The sequence below is a fragment of the Corapipo altera genome, unplaced genomic scaffold, assembly GCF_003945725.1.
Source record: "Corapipo altera isolate COAL_440 unplaced genomic scaffold, ASM394572v1 65, whole genome shotgun sequence".
Classification (NCBI taxonomy): Eukaryota; Metazoa; Chordata; class Aves; order Passeriformes; family Pipridae; genus Corapipo; species Corapipo altera.
In genome coordinates, this window is record NW_020884891.1 from 8,726,655 (window position 1) to 8,754,321 (window position 27,667).

The 27,667-nt window shown below is 41.6% G+C and overlaps 1 protein-coding gene across 8 annotated transcripts in view; it reads left to right on the forward strand.

Annotated features, from left to right (window-relative positions):
* The window catches only part of GRIA3 (glutamate ionotropic receptor AMPA type subunit 3), a 154,195-nt gene that overhangs the window by 82,094 nt on the left and 44,434 nt on the right, over window positions 1–27,667 (forward strand). For 7 of the 8 annotated variants that reach the window (XR_003527973.1, XM_027645372.1, XM_027645373.1 and 4 more), the window contains 6 exons: window positions 6,963–7,016; window positions 8,472–8,633; window positions 12,246–12,413; window positions 15,740–15,844; window positions 17,170–17,277; window positions 18,411–18,617. Coding sequence is in view for 7 of the 8 variants with exons in the window: in XM_027645372.1 (XP_027501173.1) it covers window positions 6,963–7,016; window positions 8,472–8,633; window positions 12,246–12,413; window positions 15,740–15,844; window positions 17,170–17,277; window positions 18,411–18,617 (804 nt within the window). In the remaining variant the exon portion in view is untranslated. Of the gene's footprint in view, window positions 1–6,962; window positions 7,017–8,471; window positions 8,634–12,245; window positions 12,414–15,739; window positions 15,845–17,169; window positions 17,278–17,611; window positions 17,935–18,410; window positions 18,618–27,667 lie in introns of those variants that run through there. The other variant, XM_027645376.1, reaches the window with a different exon arrangement.

The window sequence follows — 27,667 nt, forward strand, 5'->3', positions numbered from 1 at the left end:
GTGATGAATTAATCTCAACTATCTCTGCAGTTATTTTTATCTGCAACAAATAATATGTGTGTGGAATCTTCATCTTAATATTTAATACATTCTTCATTTAATATTTAACTCAAATTTAATCTAGTACTCATTCTTCATATAAATGAAATCGTTGTTTACTGCATATTTTACAGCATCACAATCCCTGGTGGCCACATTCCCGTCCCATTAATACAAAGTGAAGAAATAAATCGCCTTCCCTGGGTTTGCACTACAATTACAGTCATGAAGTTTTGATGCTTTGTATGAGGGAAGCTGCCTCTGCTGAACGTAGAAATGGTTTTGTCTCTGTGGAATTAAAGGCAGGACAGGTATCACTTGTTTGGCAGTGACAGACCACCACTAGCTGGGACGTATCTTTTGCCACCACGAGATTGCACTTCCTTTGGAACCTCGTATATTGGCGTTAGTGTTGTTGGTGTGATGGAAAGAGACAAAATCATGACCCCCCAAAAAGGAGGGTTTTTTACAAATTTACTGAGGGAAGATTGAACTTCGTCTAGTGTTTATAATACTCAAAGGGAATTTGCACTTTCTTCAGGCGCCTGTGTGGAAATTGCAAGTGGGCTCTGCAAGCTTACAGTAAAATTGAGCTACTGAGGTTACAATGGATCTTATTTCTGCTGTGGCATCTGGTTAGATGAGGAAAATCCTGTTCACATTTCAGGAGAACTTTTATTTTCTGCTCTTCTCCTGTTTATCCTACTCCTGTCTGGAAAATTTACGTGAGAAGGGGTGACCTGTGCAAAGTAAACATAGTGAGGAATGATTATGTACTGCTGTCAAGTGCTGTTGCACCTTTGCTCCCATGGAAATACTGTAGAAGGTCCCTGCGTTGCTGTTAACAGTGCACTGACCCCAGAGAACTGCAGTGCCATTGCTGCAGACCCCATGGGCAGCTCCCCCGCTGCAGGAAGGGCCTGCAGGAGTGGGAAGGAGGCAGGGGAGAGGATTCTGTTTTCCAGCTGAAGAGTTTCATCGGTTTCTCCTTCTCTTGAGTGGTAGAAACAGAGCTGCGATGCAGCACTTTGCAGGTGCCACTCAAGAGAAGGGAAACACCTTGCTAACATACTGACAACATTTTGGGCCTTGGCTTCAGCTTTCATTGAACTGATTGGATGGTCACCCTGATATTCTGTTCCTCTCCTTTCTTAAGTGTGTCCTGAGGACCAAATTAGCCGGCACCACTGGTCGAATAGAGTGCTGCATCACAGGGCACAGGTTTTCAATCACTCAATCCAATATCAGGTAGGAGCTGCTCAGATCTAAGATGGAAGTAACTCCATCTTCATAACAGAAATGCTATCAATTAGGGTAGAAGCTAGAAACCACCTGACCTGATACCCTGGTAAGAAGGCAGTGTGCTCCACAACAATTTAGGCTTGCCAGACAGTTGTTGCTGCGCTTGATATCCCTCTGTTCCCACGAAGTGCAATCAACACTGATAGCTGATCGTGATGATACTGTTAAATTTTTTTTTAGCACTCAGTCCATTTGTCTGTTTTGCTTGTTTGCTGCAGGAAAGAAAGAAAGAATTGTGCGATCACTTCTGCCATTTTCTCCCTGCTTTGAAGGCAAAGGTGTCATAATTTTATTTCTATAGCAAGGTTTAAAGGCACATCACTGTTCAACTGGAGGTAGCTAAGGTCTCCTATCCACAGAAATGGGAACATATACTTAAAAATCAGTAGATTGGGTTTTTTTCTTGAATATGGGCTTTTTGCAACAATGGAATTCAAAATAATGCACAAATAACCTCAACAAAGACAACAAAATCCTTTTTTTATTCTGAGCTTATAGGAAATCTCATTTTTTTTACTACTGTCTTTTTAAAACCTAAGAAAGAAGAACTCTAGAGTTACACTGCCTTTTTCCCAGATAGGGTCGAAATGGAAAGACACATTACAGCAGGTCAGATCTCTGCCTGTCATTCCATTAAAGTGGCATATTTCTGCCACTTGTCTGGTATGAAAAGCACGGTAAAAATCGCCAGACTTTCTTTGTGGCAATACTGCCTGTCAGCATCAGTATGTTATGGGAAGATCTAATAGACTCATAAAATATCATGGTTTTGAGCTGTACTTGAGGTAGTCTGTACATTTGTGATCTAGTTTTTTTCTTTTCTCATTTGTAAATAAAGGATGATAAATAACTTTGATTAAACAGACTAAACTGACCAGATGGCAGTGGATTCAAATGAAGTGAAGATGAGCTTCTAACAGGTATTAATTTGACATGGTAGTTTTCCTTTCACTGCTGCCAAAGTCATGATAGCTACTTCTCTCAAAAGTGCAGCCGTATCCTCTTAGCTTGTATTTTTCAGTGACTCTTTAAAATCAAAGCCCACAGAGGCAGGAAGGTGGATTTGAAAGTGACTGAACTGCTGGGCTTAGAGGGTTGTGATAGCAAGACAGAGGCCAGCTGGAGGCTATTCAGTATTTGGAGTCCCCTAAGGGTGCTGGGGCTAATACTGTTTAACCTCTCTATAAGTGAACTGAAGGTTGTGGGATGGAGTGCACTCTCAGCAAGTTGGCAGATTATACCAAATTGGGAGTTTGGTACACCAGGTAGTTGTGCTGCAATACTTGGACAGGCTGATGAAGTGGACAGAGAGGAACCTCAGGAAGTTCAGCCAAGGGAAATGCAAAGCCCTGAGCCTGGGAAGAATAACCCCATGCTCCGGTACAGAGGCTTCCTGGCTGGAAAGCAGCTCTGCAGAGAAGGATCTTGGGGTCCTGGCAGTCAAGTTGACCACAAGCCAGCACTGCAGTGTCACAGTGAAGAAGGCCAACAACGTCCTGGGCTGCACTGTATTAGCATGGTCAGCAGGTCAACAGAGGTGACCCTTCTCCTCTTCTCTGCAGTGGTGAGGCCACATCTGAAGTGCCGGGTACAGTTCTGGGTTCACCAGTACAGGAAAGACACAGGCATCCAGGAATAAGTCCAGGGAAGGGGCCCTATGACCATTAAGGGACTGGAACATCTGACCTACGAAGAAAGGCTGAGAGAGCTTGGGTTGCATAGCTGCCTGGCCTGGAGAGGAGAAAGCTCAAAGCAATATTGTCTGCAAATACCTGATAGGAAGGAATGAAGAAGTTTGAGTCAGGCTCTTCTCAGAGAGTCTCTCTGAGTTTCAGGGTCTCATCAATGCCCAGTGACAAGACAAGAGACAAGGGCACAAACTGAAATGCAGGAAATTCTGTTTGAACATAAGAAAGGTCATTTTACTGTGAGGGTGGTCAGACACTGAAACAGGCTGCCCAAAGAGCTTGTGGAATCTGTCTTGGGGATATTCAAACCTGACTGGACATGGTCTTGAGCAGCCTGCTCTTGCTGCCCCTGCTTTGAGCTAGTGGGTTGGAACAGACAATTCCTAGAGACTTCTGCCAGCCTCACCCGTTCTGTGATTTCCTCCATCCATAAAAGAAAAATTTTATGAGTCAGAGACAGACCATTGATATTTTTAAAAGACAAACTAGGACTACTCAGTCCCACCTACCAGACTTGCACTGTTCTTCTATTGCTTGATTTCTTTTGAGTCCACAGGGTCTTGTCATTCGTTAGTTCATTCTTTCCTTGCTTGTGGTCTGCGATTATTGCTCACCTAACCACCTTGTTCTTACCATCCTAGTTCCTCATCAGATCCTTGGAGAAATATTCATTTCCTTGACCTTCCTTGCCTTGACTTTCATCTAAGAGTTCACCAGTCTCCTCATAATGTTTCCTTCCTCCTTAACCCCAGTATTTAATTGTCATGGCCTAAAAACCCAGATCCATGTTCTAGACCAGGAACTACCTGTGCTTGTAATTTGACTAGGAAATAAGTCAAAAGATAATGTAGCAATTGTGAAGTTAATATTAAAGTTATTTTGCTTCCTCTTCATTGTCTTTCCTCTTAGGTGTTGTGTAGTCTTTGAACTACATTGTGAGAGAATTGTCATTATTGCTTTAGAAATATTGCAACAGTTCATACCAATTTAATATTAGCCAAGTAATATCTAAAGTGCTATCTTCCAAACTAAGAAAAATATAAAAACTAAGGTAATTAAAATTTGTACTTGCCTTTCTATTATAATGGTGACTGATGCAGTGGAAACCAAATTGTCTTTAGGCTTCCCCAGGCAAATCAAAAAAGTAAAATTGGCAATGCTGACTTAATTCCTCAATCTGGCATATAGGTCTGCACTTCAAGTAAGCCTGGTGTTGGCCAGCAGATTTTACTTTTATTTTGAAGCCAGATACATTTTATTATGTTCCCTCTAGATATTCTCTTAATTAATTGGAAATATCCTAAGAGTTAATTAAAAATACAAACTTTATTTGATTCTATATCAAACCTGACATTATGATCTTTTTATCTACAAAGCAAGAATTATGTGGGATCAGAAATCTGAATTATTCATGATAGTTTCCAGCCATTTTTTTCCTTCCTCCTTTGTTCAGTGTAAAATCTTATAAGCTTTTCTTTCAGTCAAGGTGAAAGCAATATTAAGTCTCGGAAGTCAAACTTACGAAAGACATGTAGCTCTGTGAAATCCTTGCCCTGTAATCCTGGCTTTCTATTCACCACCACTATTCAATATCCCACTTTCAGTATAAGCTTCACAATATATCAGCAGTTGATGAGATTTATTTGTTATACTCCTGTTTTCCTTCTTCATAAAGAAGCTTTATCCATCCCTTCACTCCCCTAGGAGTAACACATGTCTGTGATTGTTTCTGCTGGGCTCACTAATCCAGCAGCTCCCTTCAACATGCTGGGCAGTTGGTAGAGGGTGGAAGGTGAGGGAGGAGTAGAGCTGTACTTGTTAAGATTTAGGACTGCAATGTAGCGTGTAGTGAATTTTTAAAACATTAAGATCCAGTTCAATGGTTATGAGCTAACAGGGTTGGTTGTGTGAGTGGAAATGCTGGCAGGTCACTTCTAAAAGATGCTTTATGAATTAAAGCTTGACTGTAGTATGTTGAACCTCTCTACGGGGCTAACCAGAATTATTTCTGGTCATTTTGAAGACAGAAGTTGAGTCTGATCTATGCTAATGAGCCCTACATTTCCTATTTGCATTATTGCTCCTGATGCCTGTAGCGGCTCCATGTGTGTTTTTCTTACAGCCTCTGACTTCGTCTGTGGTGATATTTTTCTCTTAAATAAACACATTTCTGTGTAGAAACGTAAAAGCTTTCTTATTTGTTATTAAGGTTGAAACCACAAAGAGTATTGTTGTTCTTAAATAAGTTCTTTGTCTCTAACCTGTCTTTAAGGTGAAATTAAAACACAGAGAATTCAGTATGCAAATAGCATGCACACCAGATGATCTGAAGAAAGCCTGCACATTTCCATAGAAAACAAATGTGAGTGTAGCAAAGCAGATGCTTTCTACCAACAGAGTGTACATACAGTTCTCTAGAGGACCTGAACAGCAATTTATTTTCAGACTGCTGGAAGTATGCAAATTCCTACAGAATTAAATGTGAATTTAAAAGAAATGGCATCTATTAAGGACAATACTACCCAAAGAGGCAATTGGGAACTTAATAATTTAATCAAGAACTTGAACAGGCTCAGCCGTATATCTAAAGTCAGTGACTCAAATGTCATCTGTTTTTAGTAAAGACATTAGTGGTCGTGTTGAAAAGATGTCTTTTAAAGTATGGGCATTTGGAGCATTTTTCTGTGACCGTGGACAAGTATGTTTGTATGGTGTGTATAGATTTTCCAGTGATTCTCCATCAAAAAGCGTCATCTGTTCACTTGAGCTGCTTATAGGATGTAGTCAGTGATACACGTGTGTGTATCACCAGCATTATGTTGGTTATTTTTAATCCAGCAGTTCTGGGTAAGGTGAGTTATGTCCTGACACAGGTGGAATCACCACAATTATAAATTAAATTCTTACTGCTGGATGTTGTTGCACCTGATGGCTGTAGGACTGGATGGATGTTACTGAGATTACCATCTGAAGGCAAGGGCTGGGTCCTAAGTGCAGTGGCATAAGTCTTGCATGAAGGGATTGCTGGTGAGGCAGCAGCCAGCTGCATAGACATGGGAGATATGTGTGTTTTCCTTCTTTATGCAAAAGCACAGTATTCCTAAAGTGGGGATGAGCGCACAGGATGGCAGAGTTCAGGCTTGCCAGACACTCTTCCCTGTGACCCTCACAGAATCCACCTGCTCAGTTCGTCCTACTGCTTTTTTGTCTCTTAGCAATTCCATTTAATGACTCTGTTTGTACAGAGAGATGCCCAAGTGGGGTCACGGAGGGCAGGAGATGATGTGCAACATAACATTTAGTAGAAATTTTGACAAAATGCTTAAGGTCAGATGTATCCATTTAGATGCACTGGAAGTGACAAGTTTTCAGGCCTTTTGAAAGCTGTGAAAAGGCAATGAAGGTCACTGCTTATAACTTTGGGAATTTGACTTTAAGCATTCATGTATGACAAGGCTTGACCAGGGTTGTCATGGCAGGAAACTCCCTGTACAACCTGAAGCCCACCCAGCCCTGCTGTGCTGGTAGTTTAATAAACACAGTGAGTGGCTGGGCTGTGTCCTCCACCTCTCATGCACTCCACAAACAAGGAACAATGTAAACAGGAGTTTAGTGAGTGGGTGGATACAGTATTACCTCATTTCAGAGCAGAAATGCTTGAACTGATAACTAAAATGAACCTGGCCAGCAGGGAAGACACTGTGATCACAAGAGTTTGCCGGGTAAGGTCATCTCTGCAAGCGGAGTCTCCTCAGCCTTGTGAGTTACGCTTTGTTTTACTGTAGCCCATGTGTTTTAAAAACAGAAACGTCTACATCATGTCCATGGATTGAGCATAAAAGATTACCAGAATGTTCATTCTCTGGCTGTTTTGCAGTGGTTGAGAGTCACTTTCTTACAGCTGAATAATATGTAATTTTTTTCTTCACACAGGTTGTAGTCCTCGGCAAACATTCTAGAGGCTATCACTACATGTTAGCTAACCTGGTAAGAACTTTTCTTCATGACAAGTATAGCTATGTTTTAGAGGGTAATATATTCTGTTCAGGTTGTGGCAACTTTAATAAGAAAGTGGAAATGCATGGATGAGTTCTTGGATTTTGAGAAATTACTTCAGTAAATACTAGAACTGCTATTTCATTTTTACTCAGTTATGGTCGTTCTTTTGTCTGAGAATCTCATATCCTCTACCAGTTTTAAAATAATAATTTAATTGCATGCTTTGCACTGATTTCTGTCCTCATAAATTAAATACTTGTGACTGTAATCCTTTATGTAACATACTTTATATTTAAGCACTCCAGGAAAAATAATTGTAGCATATTTGTGTATAAGTGGTAAAAAGCTGCAAATTAGAACAATTCCATTAACTAAACCAGCCAAGCTGTTTAGCTTTTCTTTTGTATTTCAGACTGTAGGGTTGTGCTTTTGTATGTGCTGACCTACCAGGAAGAGGCAGTACATTTTCACTTGTATCAGAGCTTCTTCTGGATTGTAGGATTGACTTTCAGGGACTTCTGTGATGCGTTTGAAACACCATCTGCTTAAGTTCCTTATAAATGTCTTGTATTGTAATTAATCCTGCAGGAAGACTCAGTTTTGAGTTCTGTGTCTACTGTGAGTGGAAAAATGTTTTTCCAAAACTCACACTTTCGAGTTAGCAACCCTACTTGCTCGAAGATTTTCTATATCCATGTTTTGGTGTGATTAAAGCAGAAAAGACAAATTTAAAATTAGTCTTATTTAGTATAAGTACTGTCTGACTTTAAGATGTGTCATTTTGCATTATAAGAACCAGTCATGATCTCACTGATTAGCGTGTGCATAGAAATACAGAGGTTCTTATTCTGGGTTGCCTTTTAGCGTGTGTAACCATTGACATTCAGATAAACATGACTGCAATCAAGTCATACTAATCAAAAAGACTCCAATTTACTCCCTCAGGTATAAATAACAACAGAGTGGGAGAGAATCATCCCGTTCTGTTTGCAAGTGAAATGCTAAGTAATGCTGTGATGGAGAACTGCCTGGCAAGAGGTGTGTGCTTTGCCTGCACAGAACAGTTGAGTGTCGAGTGGTTTTCTGCTCCCAGCCCTGAACCTTCGTTTGCACTTTGCTGAACAAATGGGATTTGAGGTCTTTGACCAGTTTCATCATGCTGAGGGCAACAGAGGAAATAGTACTTCAAGTTTCCCCACAGTTTTCTTTCTGACTGGTGAACATTATGTACCACGTTGCCACAATCCAACAAGGCAGTTTTGTATTGAAAGAACAAAAAGATGTTTTAAATTCTATTCTGTGTCTCCTTGATAGAATATTGTCAGCTAACAAGAGGGACATTAATCCATTTCTTTTGTGCTGCACTTGTAGCAGGTAAAACTGAGCCAAAGAAAAGGGACTTTGGATGACAATGATTCTTGTTTTCTACGTGTGTCCTCCCAGGGTTTCACAGACATTGTTCTGGAGAGAGTAATGCATGGAGGTGCCAACATTACTGGATTCCAGATTGTTAATAATGAAAACCCAATGGTTCAACAATTTTTACAGCGCTGGGTGAGGCTTGATGAAAGGGAATTCCCTGAAGCTAAAAACTCACCATTAAAGGTATTTATTTTAACCTGACAGTGATGGCACTGATATGCTTTTAATAATTATTTGTGACTTTTTAACCTCAGATATTTGCATGTGTATGATACAGATCCCTGGTTAGACTATACTGCAACATTCACTGCCCTTCCAGAAGAAAGAAGCAGAGGCTGGTAGTCAGACCCAAGTGCCCACCATGGTGGGAGTTCCTTAGAGGCAAAGGCTTGGTCTTGCAAATTGTGTCATTGTGCAGTGGATATAACAGCTTTTGACTTGAGCTTCTTGAGTTAGTTTTGAGGTGGGTGTGGAGGCTAATTAGGTTAGGGTTTAGATGCAGACTGTGGATTTCTAGTCCATCTAAATGGTAATAGAGAATTTCATGTGGAAAATGTAGTAACTCTGAATTCACTGAGGAGCCACTGCTACCTCACAGTCACTGCTGACAGTTGCCTTCCTAATCTAACCCTGTGTTTTGTATCTCTGTCCTTTACTTGAATAGTCTGGCCATTATATCTGCAACCAGTAAAATTTTTCAATTTTTTTTGAATGGAAGTCCCAGGTTTACCAAAACTGTCATAGAGTGAGTGAAGTAAATGCCATTCTTATTAGGAGACTGGCAACCTCTTACTCTCTCCCACAGATCTTTTTGTGCCTCTACTATAGCATCTCTGTAGTAGAGATGCTATTCACTGTCCAGTCAAGGAGTGCATCAAGGATACTCTGTCCAGGCATGGAAATCAAAAAATCTTCTAGGACCACTGCATATTACTGATATTCCTATTACATTCCTTCTTTCTCTTCTTCTTTTTGTGAGGCTTGTTCTTTTTCAACAATATCCATAGGTGAATGGATATTAGTCTGGTGGTAGATGAGAAGACCTTAAATTCTGTTACTCCCAGAAGTCCAGTCAGGGAAACCAAACCTAAGAACCACAGCCATGATTAGACAGTTCATGTCTTTCCTGTTAATTTGGGTGGGACACATGCAAATTGATGAACAGATTTGGAACTCCAAATTACTTTGATAAACTGGGATCATGTCTTGGTATTAGTAAGACAAAATTCAGGAAAGCATTAAAATACTAGATAGGAGGGAAAAATCTCTTCCAATCCCATGCATGGGGGGTTACCAGGGTAGATGGTAGTGCTGGGTTGGACTAAAGACACAACAGGAACCAGTTACGAGGTTCTGCTGCTTCTGGCAGTGCCATTCAGAGATACACTTTTCCATCCCTGGGAGCATATGATTTCTGTGAGGGAGGAAAATTATCTTAATCCCACACCATCCCACAGCCTTGGTGGGCATTTCAGAGGAAACAGAGAAAGGCAAACAGAGGCCCACAAAGCCCAGATTAGCATATTGTTACCTGTGGATTAGGACCTAGTCCTGCTTTCTAAAGCTTCCTTGCAGTGATGCAGAAGTGAAGATAAGTATCATACTAATCTTAAAAGCTCTGAAATACATACAGTTAACCTGAGAAAATTTTATTCCACTTGAAAGCAATTTACCTTGAGGGAATAATTATTCTTCCTCCTTAACAAAGATTCTTAAGTATATGGTACAAACACAAAGATTACATTACCTTTGCACAAATGTATCGCTCATTATAGAAATGTGCACAGTATTTGTCAATCAGACAAAAAGCATACTTAAAAATTGATGTACAATATTTTTGATTAGGAAATAAAATTGCCTAGAGATTAAAGCCCCGATGTTTAATTTATTCTGTATTTTATCAGCCTTTCCCTTCTTTCTCTCTTTTTTCTCTTTGCATGCTCATGCATTTATAAGTAGAATTCAAATAAAGTAGAAAATTAGATAGCTCTCTTGGCATGACTTGGAAGGGACTGCATTAAGGTTACTGACAATTGACGCAGTCTGCTGAAAAAATTATCAGTGTATAAGTTTTATGTAGTGCAAGATTGGACAGCTATTACAAGATTTTTTTTAATACAAGAACAAATACCTTAAAAATACTGTCTGTTTCTGTATTGTTGCGTGGATTGTGACGTATAACCTTTGTTAACTTTCTAAAAGAGGAGAGAGTGATCATTGCAAAGCACTACAGGGAGAGGTGCAGGTGGGCATGATCAGAGAATGCCTGTGCCTTTACAGGCAGAGCAGGAACCACCACACACACCCAGTAAGAGTTTATAAACTGTTGTTGTTTAAAGGTCAGTAAAAATGTGTGCTGTATAACGTTTTTCACAGCCCTACCTTTGCACTCTTTTTTATCAGACAGAATTCTCTTGATCTGCACGTGCAGACACGCCTCACTGTGTGCAGAATTCATAAGGGCTTCTATCAAACTGAAAGATAACACACAGTTTAAGAAATGCAGACCTTCAGTTGTGCTATCCTGCCCTACAGGATCGAATTAACTTCTTCTGTATATAATAAATCTTATCCACAAAGAGAGAATTGGAACAAGCAGTTGAAACTTGGATTTTGGCCTAACTCGTGCATGGGCAGCACGTCTTCTGGCACGAACTCCAGCATCAGGTTCCTTGGGAGGCAGGGTCTCTGTGGTACCACAGACTGCCAAAAGAAGGGCAGGAGCACCAGTACACGCAGATCCCTCTTACATTCTTCTTTTTTCCTCTTCATCCTCTTACAAACGCTGTGGAAATATGAAGGATCAGTTACAAGGGTGTTGAAATCTGGTCTTAGGCACTGAACACATTTGATTGCTCCCAGTAGGTGTGTGCTGACAGGGTCTCCTCTACACAGACCCTGAAGTTAGAGGTGTAATGCCAGTGAAAGTCAGAGATGTCACATGCAAAGTCCAGGAGGGACAAACTTTCAGACAAACACATAAATGTGAAAAAAATGTGAAAAAACCCCCACTTCCATAACATTTCCTGGGTGATTCTAAATTTATAGCACCAGGGGGTGTCACCAGATAAGTGTGACAAGCAGTGGACGAAGTTGACAGCAACATGAACAAGTAAGTTAAGTTGTCTGGGGGTTCTGTTCAAGAGCTGCTGCTACACGCAGTTTCCCACCCTCTGCAGATTTGCCATGGAATAAGGGAAGGCAGGTGGGAAATTACTGAAGAGATGTAATGCGTAAAGTGTATTTTGTGATTGCTTGCCTGTATAGCTGTTTTCTAAGAAAACTGATCTGATTTGTTTCTTACCACAGATGCTACCTAATCAGAATTGTGATCCAAGCAGAAGTGATTTATGTTAACTTCAGTTCAAAGCTGTCTTGGCAATCTTGTTAAAAACAAAAAAAAATGCTCCAAGCAAAAACCCACATATGAGCTTTTCTTTGGTAGCAGTATGGTCCAGCATGGAACTGCAGACTTTTGTACTAAACTCATTTAGATGAATAAGTTTCCAATTAAATTGAAATTTTGTGCAACTATAAACTGGTTTTGTTATTTTGCTGCTATATATGCTATACAAAATGAAAATATTTCTAATTTGTTAATTGAAAGAAGTTGAATTTTTAAACTAAAAAATCACCAGATTTTTTTGTCTGAAAGACAGAGGGCAAGCAAATGGGTTTGCAAGCATGATTCTTGTAAGAGTGTTCTAACAAAGAGGAGGAGTTCACCTGACACACCTGGGGCAATTGTAAGATTGCAGTTTGTCAGCATCTTCTCTTTGCCTGCCCCGATTGCAGTACACATCTGCACTGACCCACGATGCAGTCCTGGTCATAGCAGAGGCTTTCCGTTACCTCCGAAGACAGCGTGTGGATGTCTCCAGGAGAGGCAGTGCTGGAGACTGCCTGGCTAACCCTGCAGTGCCATGGAGCCAAGGAATTGATATAGAAAGAGCACTGAAAATGGTAAGGGCGAGTGTGCTGCCTAATGAATGTGTGTATTCCACAGCAGCAGCAGTTCTGCTGGGACCGCGCTTGTGTCCTGCTCCGTGTACACAGAGCTCCTGCACTCACACAAACAGCTGCAGCTCTTCAGGGGGAAAAAAGAAAGAAAGAAAGTAAAAACCAACTTGATGACAAACTCCAAAGTATGGATAAAATGTATTCAATGGAGAGCAAGGCATAACAAACTAGCTCTCAAAGCTTCAGGCACAATCTCATCCCTCTAAGTAGTGGTGCAGCAGCTGCCTGGTTGTTCACACCAGAGCACCTACAGTCCCTCAGATCCCCCATCACACCCCAGCTTCCCCTGAGAGTGAGCATGAGCCTTTTGCAGTCAAACATGTATTGGAGGTTTCTAAAGTCAGGCTGAGCCTGCAAATCTGACTAAGAGAACTAGAGTGGGTCTACAGCATGTGTATTGTAAATCTTGCAGGAATACATGTATTTATGAACTTAAACACAAGTGTGCAGTTTTGTTAATTTGACAGTAAAAAGTCAACTCAGATTGGTTTAAAGCAGTGGAAGAATTGTTGTTGGTCACAGCAGTACTGCTGGTTTTCAGCACCAACCTGAACCTTGACACAGTTTAGCCTCCAACCAGTTCTGATTCCTGGCATAACACTCAAACAGATTACCTGCTGCATGGCCAATTTTTTATCCCTGACACTAGTTATAATATGGGATCCTACCTCACTTATGTCTCTAATTTTGTTGATTTTTCACTCTTCTTACGCTGTTATTTGTGTTAAATCAAGTTACAACGAAAAATATTGAATAATGTTTTTGTAGATACAAGAGACAAAAACTTTGCTTTTGATCTGGCTCAAATAACTCTCAAATAAACCTGTTAGAATTGATTATATTAATGCAGACATAGAGCTGGAGTGAGTGAGATCAGAATTAAACCCATGTTAGGTGTAAACAAATCCTAGGTCAACCTTCATACACTTGGCTTAATTACTGCTTTTTCTCAGTTACCAAATTGTTAAGGATTCTATCAGGAGGTTATAAGGAATTGTGAACAGTTGTAATCAGATTATATTCGTTTTAGGAGTGAGAGAGATGGTTCAGTCTCACATAAAAAGAGCCAGAGCTCTTTTTTGTACCATTTTGTCACTTCCTAACTGCACGTTTGCTAATGTAGTGTTACATACTTTTGAAAAGAAATAACTAAATTCGACCTTCACAAATTAAAGAATTTGTACCGTCCATTTGAACTTAATTACAAGCAAAACATAAAACTCCTCTGAATGAGGTATGAGGTATTCATGTCAATAGAGAAAACCAACACTTCTATAGGACACTCCCTTATTGAGGTGAATTTTTTTAAAAAAACATATTAAAAAGTATTATAAAAAGCCAAACTCATGATTGGCAAAAAATGCAGAAGTTTGACTTTTGGCTGGTTGCCTTGTATTGTTTTAGCTATCCAAAGTCATGCAAGTGAGTTTTATATACACCTCCAACAAGAGCTACCCAAGATCATCCCACACCGCCTTCCAGTCCCCATCTTGTTCCATCACCCTCTCTCCTTCTGTTCAGACAATGATCTTGAATCTTTACTTCAGAGAAAAGAAAAAAAAAACAACTCTGATTTAACAATGTTTCTGCACTCTGTAGCATCAACTCAGATAAGAATATTTTTTTCTGAGATATCCTTGAAATATCCATCCCCTGCCAGCAGAAGGTTCAGTGCCACACTGTAGTCATCCTACTGGCCAAAGAGAAATAGGCATTACTTGAATCTTCTTCCCTACAGCCTTGAAAACTGCGCCTGTCTTTGCTTCTGAAGCTGGTTCTAAGACATGAGGTCAGTGGCAGTTTGCCTGAGCAGATCTGGACACTTATAAATAGTCACTGTGTTTGTGATTGCCTCCACATGCTGCTACCAGAAGAGTTTCAGTCCTGGTGAGCCTTCTTGCCTCAGTGCAGCCAGGTTTTGCAAAGTGCTGAGTTTTCCCACCAAAGATAGAAACAAATTAAATTTGAAGTCCAGAGGTGTCCAGTGCACGAAGCTCATGTCTCAGTGCACATCAGGATGAAGCTGGTCTAACAAGCTCTGCTGGGACACACAGTCACTGCTGTGCTAAGGTAGCCAGGCAGCTTCCAGCAGGAACCAAAAGCAGGCACAGCAACTCACATCTGCTTGCAACTTATGTGTCAACTACCCTACAAATACATTTGCTCAGTCCACAGTTGATAAGACCTCTTAGGGTCAAATTTGGTTTTCAAAGTCCAGTTCTTCTCTCTAGCTTTCTGGAGATGAATAACTCACATTTTCTTCCAGCCTCCTGTAATGATATAAACTATTTTAAGAAAGGTTCAAATCCATTTACTCATATGTCAGTCTGAATTTGGCTCACTGGATAATTTGGGGTCCGTGGAATTTTGGTTATTTTATGTATCGTTGTCCACCATCTCTAAACTGTGAACAGCAGATCAGTCACCAGCCCTGAACAGTTTGCCTTTGACTAGTCCAACATCACTTCTTCCTGGAACTTCCACAGTTTTTGCTAAATATTAAAGCTAGTTTACCCCTCCTGAAGTTTGAATCTGCTACCTCTTCTGCCTGAGATGACAGCTTGTCAGTGTTGCTAAGTGATGTGAGTGAAAATACCTCATCCTTTAATGCAGGGAAATAAGAAAGACTTTTTCTTTGAAATGAGGTACTTTATACTTCCCCTTTGGATGATTCATGTGAGTAGGCAACGCTAATGACTTACCGTCTGCACACCCATCCATCCCGACCGAGACCAGAACTCCATAAGCAGCAGAGGCAATTGTCTGTGCTCATTCAGAGAAGACATTCATTCCTTTCTCCTGCACTGGGACTGATCTTAAAATAAAGCACTTCCTGGAATGTGCTATGTCAGTCTGGTCCATACTGCAGATCGCTCTGTACCATGTTGTGAGGGGTTTAATGGCACTGAATTGTTGCTCGTGCCTCGCTGGTGCTCCGTGCTGTACCAGTGAACCCAGCGTGACCAAGCGTGGCAGAATCAGTCTTTCTTACATTTAACACACCTGCAGGGCTAATTTCACTTAAATGCAGCTCACTCTGCGGCACTGAGTCACCAGCTGAGTACTAACTAACAAATATGTACAGCTGGAACTGAGAGAATTTGTATTGGTTTTGTTTTGAAGAATATAACTGGCTGTGTCAAAAGCACTGCCAGGCTCTTACATAGATAAAAATTGGGCTAGAGCTAGTGGGTTCCTGCAAAATATAACAGAGCGAAAAAATAAAGTGAATCTTTTATTAAAATGTTTTTCCTGTTTATTCCCTTAAGGTGCAAGTTCAAGGAATGACAGGGAACATCCAGTTCGACACCTATGGTCGGAGAATGAATTACACAATTGATGTGTATGAAATGAAAGCTGGTGGGTCACGGAAGGTGAGTTTCAAGATATGCATCCAGATTTCACACCTTCACCAATATTTATCCCAAGAAATTAATGAAACAAAAATACCATAGAGGCAGTGTAATAACAGGGCCCTGAGAAATCCCCACCTTCTCTGCTGTCTTCCCTATCCCAGGAACCTTCTCTATTCAGTTCCTGGACTAAACCACTCACCTTGCTTAATATCTTCATTGATTTCTGTGTCAACTTCAGGCACAAGTTCTTCCTCTAAAACCTTTTTGGAGGTTTTCCACTGCCAAGCATAATACCTGCTTTCATGCTCCTGTGCTTAGCCTTCTCTTCTAAATTTTTTCAGTCTTTCCTTCCCTATCCATATAATGCTTTAGAGCCATAGTGAAGCTGGAACCAGTGAAACCTTCTGAAATTAACAGAAAATAAGTTTGGTTTTAGTTAGAATTTCCTACTCAATCTCTTGTCTCCTAAAGAAATTATAGATCCTAAGTGGGATAATCGTCTAGTTTTGTGTTATAAAAGACATTTAAGGCAGATTTTCAAAAATAATTAGGTAGACAGGGTCACAGAAGTACTGACAGAGGAGTCTGCATAGCTGAGTCTCTTAAATCCCCCTGATTTCACCTGGACATAGGTACCTAACCTGCTTGGTCACCACTGAGACTCCTTAAACACTTCTGCACATGTTTGATAACAAAAAGCCTGTGGACGTGGCCCAGGCACTCAGGTAGGTGTACAGCACAACCAACAGTGTTACTTCTGTGTTGTGCAGAAATATAAAAATTAATGTAGTAGCCTAGTGATGTAGCCACAGCACCACGAAGGTCAGCACTAGCCAGCTGATAAACAGTCACCTCACAAAGGGGTTTGTATCCTGTACTGAAGATAAAGCTGCTGTGCCTGCATTGCTGACAATGTCTGCATCCCAGCTCAGGAAGGTCTGCAGGGGCTGTATTCACTGGCCAAACTGCAGCAGAATATGGATAAAAATTACAAAATCAGAGAACTTTATTCAGAATGCTGTGCAGTTTATTTTCTTGCCTGTAGTATACTCTTATGCTGTGGAAACATGGGAATTTATTCCACAGGCACCACGATGATGTTGATTGAGATAGGGGAATTTAATATGTATTTTCACTTTGATTTGGCTTGTGTTTATTTGCTCTTGGGACTGAGAACATTGTTTCTTTAAGGAAATTAACTTAAAGCTAATGTGGTCCTTTAATGACAGAAACAGAAATGTGAGAAATGTTACAAACCCATGTTTTGACAGTTTCTTTTACAAGTTCAGGTACCAGAGTCCTTGTAAAGGTATGTAATGAGATAACAATCTCCATTTTTATAGGCTGGTTACTGGAATGAATATGAAAGATTTGTGCCAGCATTAGATCAGCTCCCCTCTAATGACAGCTCATCTGTGGAGAACAGAACTATAGTAGTCACTACCATCTTGGTAAGTTTTATGTTCTTAGTGTGTTTGTGTTTAGGAAACAAGACACGTGGCTTCTGAGGTGTGTTAGACACCTTGCCAGGAGGCAGATGTGTGACTTCAAGTGACTGGAAAGTTCAGTATCTCCCAGAGTTGTTCTGAGGGCTTGACCCTGCAAACTTATCAGTAAGTTTGCTCACAGGAGGAGCTCACTGAGCTCACCATTGTGTTTTGCTGCTTCTCAGACACTTGAACTCAATTAAATGCCTCGTGTGAGTGAAGTTATTGTGCATGTATGTAAATGACCACAGGATCTGGCCTTCCTGCTGTAGGGTCAAATCTTGCACCCCTCACTCAGGTACAGCTCCTGTAAACGCAACCCCTGTGGACTGAGTAAGGGTGGCACAATGAAGCCTGTAGAGAACTGGAACTGCTCTAGCACTGTGTGAAAAGCAGCCTATACCTGTGCAATTCCAAAGGAGCAAAGCTCTTCCTGTGTCTCACAAGCAGCAGCACCTCCCAACGCCTCTACAGACCTGCTCTGTACAGTATTCATTGTGACTTTTGTGCCTGTTACAGTTCTAAGCATGAGCCAATTTTATGCTATTTCCTGAAGCATTGTATTTTATACTCCTATGGATTTAGTGAGATGTAACCAGCATTTCAGCTGGAATTTCCCAAGAAGGCTAAGGGAATCAATTACAAAAAATTCTGCTGAGGATTTTAGCCTAGATTCCCTTAGGCTGCTTTGGAAATACCTCCATCAGAGCCCCATTCTAAATCACTGGGGCTTTAGGAAATGATGTTGATGGTACAGGTGTTGGGTGTCAGTCCTTAAACACTAAAACCTGAATTATTACTGCAGTGATGCTATTTGACTGCTTAATCAGGCCTGCAAACAGAAGTGTAACTTTGTTTAAAAATCCTGCTGTCTTCGGTGGGTCCGTACTAGGAATGCAATCAACAGTATGTGTGGCTGTAGGATCAGCCAAAGATTTTTAAACTGCAGAAGTCTGTACTTTCTAAGTTCTGTACCAAAGCAGGAAATATTGTAAATATTTGCCAGTAATATAAAGGATAATAACAACTCTCATTTTGTGTGGTTTACAGCTGTATTTTACATTCATAGACTTTTGATCTTTACTTTTGTTTCAAAGGAATCACCATATGTAATGTATAAGAAAAACCATGAACAACTAGAAGGGAATGAGAGATATGAAGGATATTGTGTAGACTTAGCTTCTGAAATAGCAAAACATGTTGGAATAAAATACAAACTGTCAATTGTTGGAGATGGGAAATATGGAGCTAGGGACCCTGAGACTAAGATATGGAATGGCATGGTGGGTGAACTGGTCTATGGGGTAAGTTTCTCTTAACCTTCATTTTAATGTTCTTTATAAAAAGTTATGCTCAAAGTTAATAAACTGCAAAATAAAGATCGTCTGTTTGAATACTACCTTTAAAATTCTAGATATTTCTTTGTAGAAATTTCTTTTAATAGTCTACTTTTCTAATTGTTTCATTGCAGGAAAGTGTCACTTTTTTACTGCTGTTCTCCAAATAAGAGTCCACAAAATGTTGAGAAGTAGCATTGGGCAAATTTCAAATTCTTGTTTAAAGCAGAATTTCCAGTTTGCCCTTCATATGCTGCTGCTTCATTTGCCACATCTTTTTTCTGTATCAGTCTGTTAAGTGCTGGGAGGGTGTCCCTCCCATTAAAAGTCTCATCTGTGATTCTGGCCCTTGTTGAGTCACTGATGCTGGTTTGTGTTTGACCAGAGACTAAAGACTCAGTTAACTCCAAGGTTGTTTTTATCTTTTTTCTTTTTAAACCCTTGATTTGTTTTTAAAAATCAACTGGCAGACAAAAAAAAAAAAAAAAGCCTAATTCATTGCATTCCTCTTTATATTTCTATATTGGGTGTATATTGCTTTGTTTAGTAAGAACAAAAACAGTCCGGAATTGCCATTTTAGAAACTTCTTTGAAAATGAGAATTTTGGAATACAGATAAACCAGATGGAAGGGGGAGAAAATTGGCTCTGCAGAAAAGACTTTTCAAGCTGATATTTCATCTTTGCTTTTTTTTTTTGCCCCAAATGCTAATGAGATGATTTGTGATTCCGCCCAAATCTTTTTTACAGTTTATTTTTAACAAGCTTTCCTCTATTAAAAATATCTGAGCAGAAGCGAATATTTCAATTGCTTCCTTTTGTTCCATGGCTGAGTGTAATTTCTAAAAGTCACCTCAAAATTTCCTTGGGATAATACATCATCATTCTTGCAAAATGTTTGGTGAGATAATTCTTTTCAAATGAATCAGTCTTCTTAAAATAATTGCTAAATTTGCAGAAGTTTTCTTGCTCTGGAGCAGTCAGTTCTGATGCCTTATTATATATGTGGTAGTCTCTTCAACCTCAAAATATTTTATAAAAATAAAAATGTTTTTGTGGTATCATATTATGGCAGGAAGGGAAATGTACTGATGAGAAAGTAAACAGGGGGCTGGACCCCTGGATTACATCTTTGATTCCCTGTTGCATTGAGGTTTGACATTAAGCAAACCTTTTGAACTCCCCATGCCTCAGTTATGCAACTTGGGAAACTGATGTTGGCTCTGTTAGAGAACACAAGTCCATTGAGAACCTCTGAAGCAAAGGTTTCATTTAGTTCCGAGCAAATTACATTGCACTGGAAATCTGAACCCTCAGTTTCTCTGTGTGTGGTTCAAGAAATAGCAAGAATATCAGCTGTAATTGGGTCCTTTTGATCTATTTTCGAGTGACAAGCAGTTTATTCACTTAAAAAAATAATCATACCATAGGCAAAAAGCAAGGCAAAAGAGAACCTGAACTTGCTGCTAACAGTCAGGCACAGGGACTGTCTGCACTAGAGGAGGAAAGGTGTGGTGTGGGCAACTTCTGTTGGGACTTGAGCCGAGTAAGATGAGCCTGTGCAGCTGCTGTGCTATGTAAGATCCATCGGGATAAAGGGCCACAAAAATGCTCAGAGGGGTGGAGCACCTCTCCTGTGAGAAAAGGCTGAGAGAGTTGAGACTGTTCAACCTGGAGAAGTAAAGGCTCCAGGGAGAGTTTAGAGCACCTTCCCGTATCTAAAGGGGCTACAAGAGAGCTGGAGAGGGACTTTTTACAGGAGTGTGTAGTGATAGGACAGTAAGAAATGCCTTTAGACTGAAAGAGGGTAGATTCAGATTAGATATTAGGAAGAAATTCTTTACTGTGAGGGTGCCAAGGAGCTGGTACAGGTTTCCCAGGGAGGCAGTGGATGCCCCATCCTTCAAAACATTCAAGGTCAGGCTGGACAGGGCTCTGAGCAACCTGATCTCATGGAAGATGTCCCTGCTCGTTGCAGGGAGGTTGGCCTAGAAAATCTTCAGAGGTCCCTTCCAACCCAAACAATTCTGTGATAAACAGGTTGGCTGCAGCTGCCTTTTCCGCAGCCCCTTGGGACAAGCCTTGCTCAGAGAGCTCTGCCTCCTTAGTATCAAACTTAGCCCTGTCCACGTCCCTGTGACCAACCATACTTGTGACCTCTCCACACCAGCAAGACCAGCCCTGCAGGCACCACAGACCGTAGCTTAAAACAACCCCAAACCCACCCCACCATGTTCATTTTCCCTGCAAAAAGGTCTGTTCCTTTGTATTCTGAGCACAGTTTTCATCTGTGTTTTCTTGTTAATGAAAAACTGAGGAATGTTTTCCTCCCTGACCCCCAACAGCTCCTGTGCGCCAGCTGTGAGCTCTGTTACTGAAGCCTCTTCACTGCAGTGCTCAATTATTCAAAGGTCAGAGTCGTCCCGTGAGGTTTGAGTGCAGGCCCAGGTTAATTCCTACAGCCCTGCTCTGCTGAGCCAGCTCCCTGGCCTGCCAAGCTGAACTGACTGGCAAGCTCCATGGAAATCCACCTGGCTTTCTGTAAGCAGAGGAAACAGCCCATGAACTCTGAGTGCAAACCTCACCAGCCCTCCAGACCTTTTCCCAGCTCTGTTTGCAAACATCATGAAATACCCTTGGCCTCTTCCTCCATCTGTTGAGAGGGGGCTGTGTACCACACTCATGAGGATGTGCACCAAGCCCTTTGAAGATGAGAAATGCTCTAGAAGTGCTAATTATTTGGAGCAAACGCCTCATTTACGTACTGACTTTCCTTTATCTCTCAGGGGCTTAAAACTCTATTAGGGAACTAAAACTGTACGTTACTCTAATGCCCCTGTGAGCCTTGTCGGCAAAATGACTATCAAATTTGGCTCCTCTGGATTCCATTTTGGGAAGACAAGAAGGAGATTAGATTTTAAGTATCTTTATTAGCATGTATGGAAGACAGACTTGGGGGGAAAAAAGGGTCCTGATTGGTTTTGGTACCAGTTATCCAGCAGCTGAGCTGAGTTGTGGCAGAACCACAATCCTTTAGATTGCATTCGTCTCACGTAATAAACAGGGACTAGTCATTTGTTAGATACAGTGTATTCCTGACCCAACAGCCTCCTCACCACCACCTGGCACTGCTGGGGCTTTTTGAATACTGTACTGTTTTTTGCTTAGCCCTGCACATACAACTCTTTCCTAAAATTGTTCTTAGGACAGTCATAGGAAGTGAATGGCTTGTCATTTTAATGTCAAACCCCTAATTAACTATATTTAATGTTTGGTTTGTGCCAGTTCATTGTTACTGTCGCTCTTGCTTCCTGTGGAATGCAGCACAGAGCCAGGAGAGAATATGCAGCCTCCAGACCACTGCATTGGAGGGCTCTGAATGTCAAGGAGCAGAGGGATGGGTGGGATGGGAGGGGGCTCAGACTGCACTGAGCTGTACCCAGAGTAACAGGGGTGCTGTGTCACTGTGCTGCAGGTCCTGACTCCAGGGTAAGACTAGCCAGAGGTCAGCATTAACTAGGCTAACTGGAGCAGTCCTGGGAGTTACACATTGCCATTTACCCACTAAAATACTTCCCATTAGAAATTCTCCCTCCCCTGTCTTATATCACGTCAGGGCTGGCTGGAGGGTGTAAAAGTCTGCTATGTTGTAGGGTCTCTGAAGTCAAGGACAATCTCAACTCTCCCTCTTGGGCTTTCCCTTGCAGCTTTGCGAGGGCTTGTGGTTACAGAGGGATGGGAGCCCTGGAGGCAGGGAGTTCTGCCTGAGCAGATATTCCCAAACTCCCTTGCTTCAGGCAGGAGAAGCCAGAAGTCTTGTTAGAGAGGAGCTAACAGGTCTTTGTGGCTTATTAGCAATTTTTAAATGTTGGTGATAGTAGTAGGAGTAGTAGTGGTAATAGTAATAATAATTAATAATGATAATGAAATTTGACATAAAATGAAATTCATCTGATTTTTGTAACTCAAAAAGTGTCAATTCAGGTTGGAAAAAAACCTTAATTTTGCTCTTTCATTCTAATGGTGTCAAAATAAGGCTTCATCCTACCAGAAAAAACCTACCAATTCGAACACTATTATTTTTTTAGACTAAGAGCAATTTCTAAAGCATAGTGGAAACTTTTGACAGAATAAAAATGGAAAATAGATAGAGCTTTTTTTTCCTGGACATTTCAGATGAGGGAAAGTAGCTAAATCATTCTCAGACCAGGAGACTGAAACACTATTTAAATCTAACCAGCAGAGCAATCCAGCAGGGCAAGTGCTGTCCTCCAGTAACCCATGGGCTGAGGATGTGCCCTCAGCTGGGGCTGTGGAGCAGCAGCACCTCCCTCAGCACGGGCCCCATGAGGCTGGTGCTCGGGGCTTTGTACCCACCAGCTGCTGAGCACTAGACAGTCGTCTTTTCTCTTCTGTGGGGTCAGCCTCTTTCTGTAGGCTTTTATTTCTTCTTTCCCTTTTAAAGCAGGCTGCTGTTCTTCCTTCCCAGTTCAGCCAGGGAAACCCGTCCCTCTCCGGCCCTGATGCTTTTCACAGTGCTGAGGCTAATTGACAGGAGATTTAACACAGATCTTAATTGTAACTACAAATGCTTTGGGAATGAAAAGAGCAGCCAGAACTTACAGCGTTTAAAACTCTTCTCAGGTTAAAAAGGTCTTTGTAAAAACCTTTCAGTATGTAAAATAGCACAAAGGAATGAAGCAGAGATGTAAAGGACAGGCAGTCTCCAGAACACAGCAGTCTGTTGGAATGGGACCACCAACACATCTCCCTGCCTTTAGTAGACTGACCAGCTTCATGTGGTGCTGGCCTCTCAGGCTCTCCCAGCAGTAGAAGAAATGCTGCAGATGGCATCTACAGCCTTTGAATTGTAGGAGAGAGGAAGACTAACTCAATTCCTAGTTCTCCTCAAAATGTCCCATGTGCTCTTAGTCCGTGGCAGAGCCTGACTGTACCATAAGTGGGTGGGTGAAGCTTGCCATTCCCTCCTCACCCCTGGTTTCTGACATGGTGGCACTGCCACACGGGGGAATGGGATCAAAGCCCTGGCACAGAGCCACGCTACTGTGGACCCAGACTCTGGCTGACCTGGGTCTCAGCACAGACACAGGAAGCACACATGCCCACAGCTCCAGAAGCAGATGTACCCTTTATGCCTCCATCTGCATATGGCAGTAGTGTGTCAGAAAGAGCTGTGGGCATCCACATAAAGCACGAATGGACTTAACGTTGACAAACTGCAGCAGACAAGGCCAACTGCCCTTTTAACACCTTAATACCTTTTTACACTGCTCAGCTAGTACACATTAAGATTTCAATGCACAGCATGTCCCTAGTCAGATATCAGCTGTTGGTTTTAAATAAGTGTGAGCTAGTGTGTTAAAAGCACATTGCCCCCATGACCTGGCCTCGCAACACACCCCAAATATCCTTGGGGATACTGGCCTGTCTTTACAAAGTTAGCTTTTGCCAGCAAATACCACAAGTGATGTGTTGCTCTGTCTGACACTCTTTTCTCATACCTGGAAACCTCAAACTGCAGTGAGAAGTCTTAAAACATGCTCAGAGTCAGTCACCATTCCAACACAGTCTCTTCTGATGCCTCAGTGTACCTGTATTCAGCACTTTTGGGGTGCCCAGATGTTTGGCTGCCAGTGGAAGTCAGAGAGTATCTCTTTGCTTCAGTCTGCACACAGAGTGCTGCCTTGCTTGCCATCACACAAAGGTCTTGCAAAGTGACTGTAGCTCAGATCCATTTCTTGCAAATTGACACACGAGCAAAGGAGTTGTTCAGTTCTGTGGGCAGGAATGACCCAAAGCACGTACAGGCAGGAGCATAGCCTGTATCTCTTGCTGTGCATAGCTTTGAAGTTAGGGAGAGTCATCTGTAAGCAGAAGAATTCCATCCCTCCTTTTGGATTACAGAGGTGGAACATCTTATCTTTTTTCTTTTCCACATAGAAGGGGATTTCCATTTGCTATTTTTTCTCCTTCCCCATAAGAGTCTTGCAGCTCCCTGGGGTCAGCTTTGAGCAGAGTGGGCAGTGCCTCTGTGCTGCATGTCCTCTCTAAATCCATCCCTCCCACACTAGTAGGCAAAGACAGAACAAGCCTCAGAGGAATCCATGACATTTCTCGCCCAGCTCAAATGCAGTGAAGATGATGTTTGAAATGCCATTAGTCATGAGTGATTAGCAAAGCTTAGTTGTTGAGGTTCTTAAACCCCCTCCAGTTCTGCACAGAGAGGGACATGTTTGTGGTTGTGTTCTTTTTATCAAGCTCAGTTTGTATGGGTTCTGCTTATCTGCAGCCATAACAGGGAGGGAAATTCTCAAGAGTGCTGCAGTTATTAATGATCCTTTAGGGTGCTTAGAGCTCTCCATAAGCTCTCCATTTCAAATACTGTATCTCTAAATAAATAAGCAAAGAGCAAACTGGTTTTTAACCTCCCTGATGCAACTAATATTCAGGGAAGTGGTGGGCAACCAGGCTCGGGCACTGGATTGTAGCTGGTCCACCCTCAGTGCTCTGGTTGTTGATGGTTTCCCAAGACCCTGCATGTGAACTGATGCTTGTGCCCTCTGCAGAAACCAATTGCTGCCATGTTCATTTAGGGATGAGGGTATTTGTTGGTGTTTCCAATATAGTGAACACCTTTGGTAGGAACAATAGGAAAAGAGGGAGACTGAAATGTATCAGAAAGATAAATGTTTGTATCCCTTGTAATATTAAAATGCAATTTGAAAGTATTTACAATGAAAATCTGTACTGTATGATATGAATGAGGACATGGTAACAGTTGAGGCCTTTAAAAAGTGATTTGTCTGTGCTTCAGCACAGCATCATCTTCATCCCCCCAAAGTCCCACAGGAACATCCTACATGAACTCAGCTGGGCATGAAGGAGATACAGACCTTATTGCATGCTGCATCAGCACTTAGGAAGAACTCCACCATGTCTACTTTGGCAATTAAAATATTACTTTGGGAGAATTAAATTTCTCCAGGTCCAGGAAAGCGTTCCAGAAACTAGATGCTCTTATAGCTGAACCAGCCTTTTCCTTCCTTGACAAGGTGTTCCAAGGCTGGTAGACCATGTGCAGAAGTGCCAGACACCTGCCTCCCACCTAAGCTTCAATTCACGTGGAGGCATTGCTAAGTCTCTGCAGGGGTCCTGATCCATTAAGCTTTCTCTAATAAGGATTAATTTGTAACTACCTCATTAGTTCAACATGAAGTACAGTGGCCATGGTCAAAGTGCTCAGTCTTCCAGCCAGCTGTGGACTCTGACTGCATTTAAAACTGATATTCTGTGTGCATCTCATACTGATTGCAGACATCTAATATTTAACAGTAGCTCAATGAGCAGCAGCTACAAGACAAATATATGTTTTGGGGGAATTCTTCAGTGAAAAAGTTCCAACATCATCCAGTTCTTTTACCTCACTCTATCCATGTCCCCCCCCAGTCTCTCCATTACTTAGGTGATGAACACATTCATCTGCAAAGCCAGTGAACACCCAGGCATCCCAAGGCATTTTCAGGTTTTGTATTCAAGCCACGTTAAGCTAGATTTTTGCAGTAAGTGACCACATAGCTGAGGGTTTTCTCCTTGAGGAAAGGGTCACTCAAGGGGAAAGGCAGTGTCCCAGTACACATGACTGTCTAAAGGGGCTGAGCAGAGCTGTCAGAGGAGGCACTCAGGGCCATAGTTTCTGAGTGGCTTCCTTAGGTGCACAGGCATGGCTTATCTGATTATTCCAGGCAGTGAACTTGTGCACATACCTTGTAGTTGCACATGCCAGGATAAACTGCTGAGGGATATTCCTGAGTGGCTGGAGGAAATGCAGAGGCTGTGTGTGCAGACAGTGCCCTGTGGAGGGAGGCTTGTTGTGGGGAGGGCCAGTGCTCATCCGACAGGGCTGCCAAAGCCTCGGTCAGCAAACCCTGAGCCAGTGCCCCGGGCACGGCTGCTCGGTGCTGCCAAGGCACCAGCGGGCACAGAGCCCATGATGCTGAGATCAGCCTTAGCAGAAACCTTCACCGTTTCTGCTTATTAAACTTCAAAAGAAAACCTAAACCAACCATCTAGGAAGAGGAGCAAACCAGACATTAATGACAGTCACATACATCACCGTTAGATTTACATGAAGGCATATTCAATTGTTTTATGGCACAGATTTTAATCACTTCCTTTTAGTGTTTCCTATTAACTTGTATTCAGACTTCTACTTAATCAGGCTTTATTTTTCCACTAGAAAGAGATACATAGTTAATAATGGGGGGGGGATGGAAATCAGATTTAAAAGGTGCACAGTGGTTTAGGTCCTGGTAAGTTAAGCTTTCCCTAAGAATCATTTTTTTCTTTCTGAAATTCGTAATTACCAATGAAAGGCCATCTTTGAAAGTATAACAGGAATAGTTATAGGGTGTTTAAAATAGATCACAAAAAATGTATGTAGGCTCTCATAACAGTAACTTTTAAATGAAAAAAGCTCTTTTTTTTAAACATTCTATTCCCCTTTGATGCAAGTGCTGACACCTGCTAGGTTATTTAAGCAGCATGACTTGAATCTTTGTTGCACAGACATACAGATACAGTTAAACATGTTGAAAATGTATTCTGGAATGTTATTTGTAAAGGAAACCAATTTGTTTTCACATTCCTACCCTGCCATGGAATCCAGCAAAGGTGTATTGATTGAAGGGAAGGGTATTGGGTCAGGGTATCCCATGTGCTGGTCAATGACAGGTGCAATAGCTGCGATTGTGCTTCCAGATGGCACAGCCCCAGAGCATGGTCTGTGTTACAGGGCTGCAGAGGCAAATCCTGTATAACAGGAGAGCACACAGGAGGCTGAAAAATACTGCTTTGCATTCTTCTCAGATTACCCAGGCTATTTACTCCTCAGGGATTCACAAATCTGTGTTACTGTCCTTCAGTGAGCACAGAAAGGGTGGGCTGACTGGTTCCTATCCACCACTATTTACCATCTTCTGTCCTTTATTGCAGTGGAGT